The sequence below is a fragment of the Lolium perenne genome, chromosome 6 (assembly GCF_019359855.2).
Source record: "Lolium perenne isolate Kyuss_39 chromosome 6, Kyuss_2.0, whole genome shotgun sequence".
Lineage (NCBI taxonomy): Eukaryota > Viridiplantae > Streptophyta > Magnoliopsida > Poales > Poaceae > Lolium > Lolium perenne.
In genome coordinates this window covers 257,029,555-257,032,764 of record NC_067249.2, presented here as the reverse complement: position 1 = coordinate 257,032,764, position 3,210 = coordinate 257,029,555, and the positions used below count along the sequence as shown (strand labels likewise).

Below are 3,210 nucleotides of genomic sequence, written 5' to 3'. Positions count from 1 at the left end.
TTCCGGCTTGGCATGTGCATGGTTATGGACGCCACCGGTTATCTACATGACTCTTAGTCTCATTTGTATCTTGTCTGTATTTGAATGCTTTATTTCCTTTATTTGTGACTTGGATCTTTGTTTTGCATATTTGTATTCTTGGCTCGTTAGAATCGTTGTAATTTTTTTTTGTGGGCACTATTGTAAACATGTTGTAATGTTACTGCTCGTCGTAATTTCCCTTGCATCACGTGTGTACTTGTCGTGCATGTCATGTAGAAGAACGTCTCAAAATCGATATCGTGCGGATTTCGGCGGAATCGCTGAAATCCTGATGATACCGGTTTTATTGAGGTGTCATAGTAAGCAATTTAAGATAATACATGCAAGGAACAACGATCAAACAGTCACGGGGATACACCACGACCAGTCGACTGATAATTAGTGAACTCTCAGTCAACTGAGGCTTAGTCGTTCACAAAAAACTAGGTTACCTGGAGGACGGTACTGAAGCAGACCCCTCATCCGAATGCTAGTGGACTCGGGGGTGGACTGACCCCTCATTCGTATTCTAGTTGCTCCATACAAATACTTCTCCGGCGAATTAATATTGTAACAGAGCACGAGTTCACACAGTGGAATGTAAGCTAGTGAGAGTTTGCGTTTAATTAGAGATTTAAGCTAGTTGTGTAGTAGACGTGCAAATTTGTGCGACACGGCGTGAACGCGCGCCTGCAATCTAATTAAACACCATGGTGACGATCGATGTCAGCACTAGGCGCGTAACTGAGAAATTGTCCTGGAAAATCTGGTAGTGGTCATATTTTTCTCTGGATTCATTTGCCAGGTGGATGTGCTCTGTCTCTATATATGAACCCACGGCTGCTAGAACACTTCCAACTTACTACAACCTCAGCTCTCTCCACGAACTGAGGTGCACGATGAAGAACCCATCAGTGATGGCACCCTGCGTTCTCTTCCTGGCCATCTTGTTCGCGCGACCTGCCGCTTCGACGACGATGTTGCGCGCCGACCTCAGGCACGTCGACAGCGGCCGCGGCTTCACCAAGCGCGAGCTGCTCACCCGGATGGCCGCTCGCTCGACGGCGCGTGCGGCCAGCCTCGGCGCCAGCGCTCAGGCAGCAACTGCACCTGTGGCCAGCGGCGGTTCCGAATACCTCATCCACCTGAGCATCGGCACGCCAAGCCCGCAGGCGGTGGCGCTGGTGCTGGACACCGGCAGCGACCTTACCTGGACGCAGTGCGCTTGCACGGCCTGCTACACGCAGTCACTCCCGGTGTTCGACCCGTCCGCCTCCCGCACCTTGGGTACCGTGTCGTGCACCGACCCTATCTGCGGCGCGCAAGGGGGCCTCCCGAACTCCGCGTGCAGCTCCCAGAAAAAGTTGTGCCGCTATGGCTACTCCTACGGCGATAAATCGTTCACCATAGGAACGATCGTCGAGGACACCTTCACCTTCAGCAGCTCGGACGTGCCCAGCCTCCGCTTCGGCTGTGGCATGAAGAACGGCGGCCGCTTCACGCCGAACGAGTCCGGCATCGCTGGCTTCGGCCGCGGGCCCCTGTCGCTGCCTTCGCAACTCAATGTTGACAGCTTCTCCTATTGCTTCACCACCATAGGAGATCAGGGGAGCAGCCCGGTGTTCCTGGGCACGCCGGACAACCTCGGAGCCGACGCCCAATCCACCCCGTTCGCGCCAACCCCTGCAAGCGGGGGAACCTCGTCCTTCTACTATCTTTCGCTCCAAGGCGTCTCTGTTGGCAAGACTCTGCTGCCGTTGACAGCGTCTGGATCCGATGGGCCGATCATTGACTCCGGCACGAGCATCACAATCTTCCCCGAGGCTGTCTTCCAGAGCCTCCGGGAGGCATTCGTGTCGCAGGTGCCTCTTCCCGTCGCCGACGCCTCGGCCTCGCCCATCCCCGGCATGTTGTGCTTCTCCACGGCGCAGGCAACGGACCTGGAAAATGTGCCTGTGCCGAAGCTCATCCTCCACCTGGAGGGCGCCGACTGGGACATTCCGAGAGAGAACTACTTGCTGGAGGTCGAGGACGACAAGGGCACCGCCAACGCTCTACTGTGTGTGGTGATACTTTCGGCGGGCGACCTCGACATAACGGTCATAGGCAACTTCCAGCAGCAGAACACGCACATCGTCTACGACCTGCAGGCCAATAAGATGAACTTCGCGCCCGCGAGCTGCGACCAGCTTTGAGTTAACTATGGCCGGACGCGTGCATGTCCATGCGCAAATGCAAACTATACTACAGTTTTACCTGCTAGCGCCCAAGTGTTTGCTTCTAGCATCTAAATATTTATCTATCTATCTATCTATCTATCTATCTATCTATCTATCTATTACATAATAAAAGTATAATACAGGGTTATGTTTTCAAAGCACCACGTTAATCTACATCATCTAAATTATTTAGACACTTAGACGTATAATTTACGCTTAGGATTTAGTAGAAGAACTAGAGTTACAGATATAATTTAATTATGTAACCACTAGACGTGGCAGGTCAGGCATCTAATTCATGAATAGAGTTACGTATCATCTATGCAATTTAATTACATAACCTTCTAACAAGATAGGTCACGTACGCTTAAAGAAAAAACAAGGCAAGTCGTTTGGAAGCCAGGCTTTCATTTCGTTTGTAGCATTTTGAAATGAATACACATTTATATTGTAATTCCAGAAATGGACACTTGTTTGGTTGCCACAGGAATTGCAAATGACAGCAGAATTCAATATTGAATTTGTAAATGGCTTCTATAGAGAAACGCAAATGACAGGTCTCAGCTTGGAATCGTGTTTACCCATGGAGGCATTTTGCTGGATTTCCTAAATGAAATGACAGCCCAATTATGTGGCAACCAAACAGCCCACCTATGGAATTCCAAAATGAATTCCAGGATTCCAGGCCCAAATGATGGATACCAAACGACCTCTAAGGAGTTTGCGTCCAGGCGGTATCCAAATCATATTTAAAAGGAGACCTTCTAAGCTCTAGCTATATACTCCTAAGTGGTTGGCCATTTTTTAAAAAGTCCAAAGCTGATTGGTGATTATAATTTGTTATACACGGATTTTAGCCACATTGGGAGTTGGGCCGTGATTGAGATGGGCTTAGAGGATATGCACATATAAGTGTTTCTGAATCGGCCTCCTGCGAGAGTTTGGGCTAGATTGCCCATGTATCTGTACA

General features: G+C 49.8%; 1 protein-coding gene across 1 annotated transcript; it reads left to right on the top strand.

The window, feature by feature from the left end:
• The first annotated feature begins 891 nt into the window (after positions 1-891).
• On the top strand, positions 892-2,398 carry LOC127305289 (aspartic proteinase nepenthesin-1-like). The gene has a single exon (XM_051335701.2). It carries the CDS (start codon positions 921-923, stop codon positions 2,214-2,216), a length of 1,296 nt encoding a protein of 431 aa, XP_051191661.1. The 5' UTR covers positions 892-920; the 3' UTR covers positions 2,217-2,398.
• The last annotated feature ends 812 nt before the right edge of the window (positions 2,399-3,210 follow it).

Coding starts and splice junctions, on each gene's coding strand:
- LOC127305289 (XM_051335701.2), top strand. CDS start 921: ATGAAGAACCCATCAGTGATGGCACCCTGCGTTCTCTTCCTGGCCATC.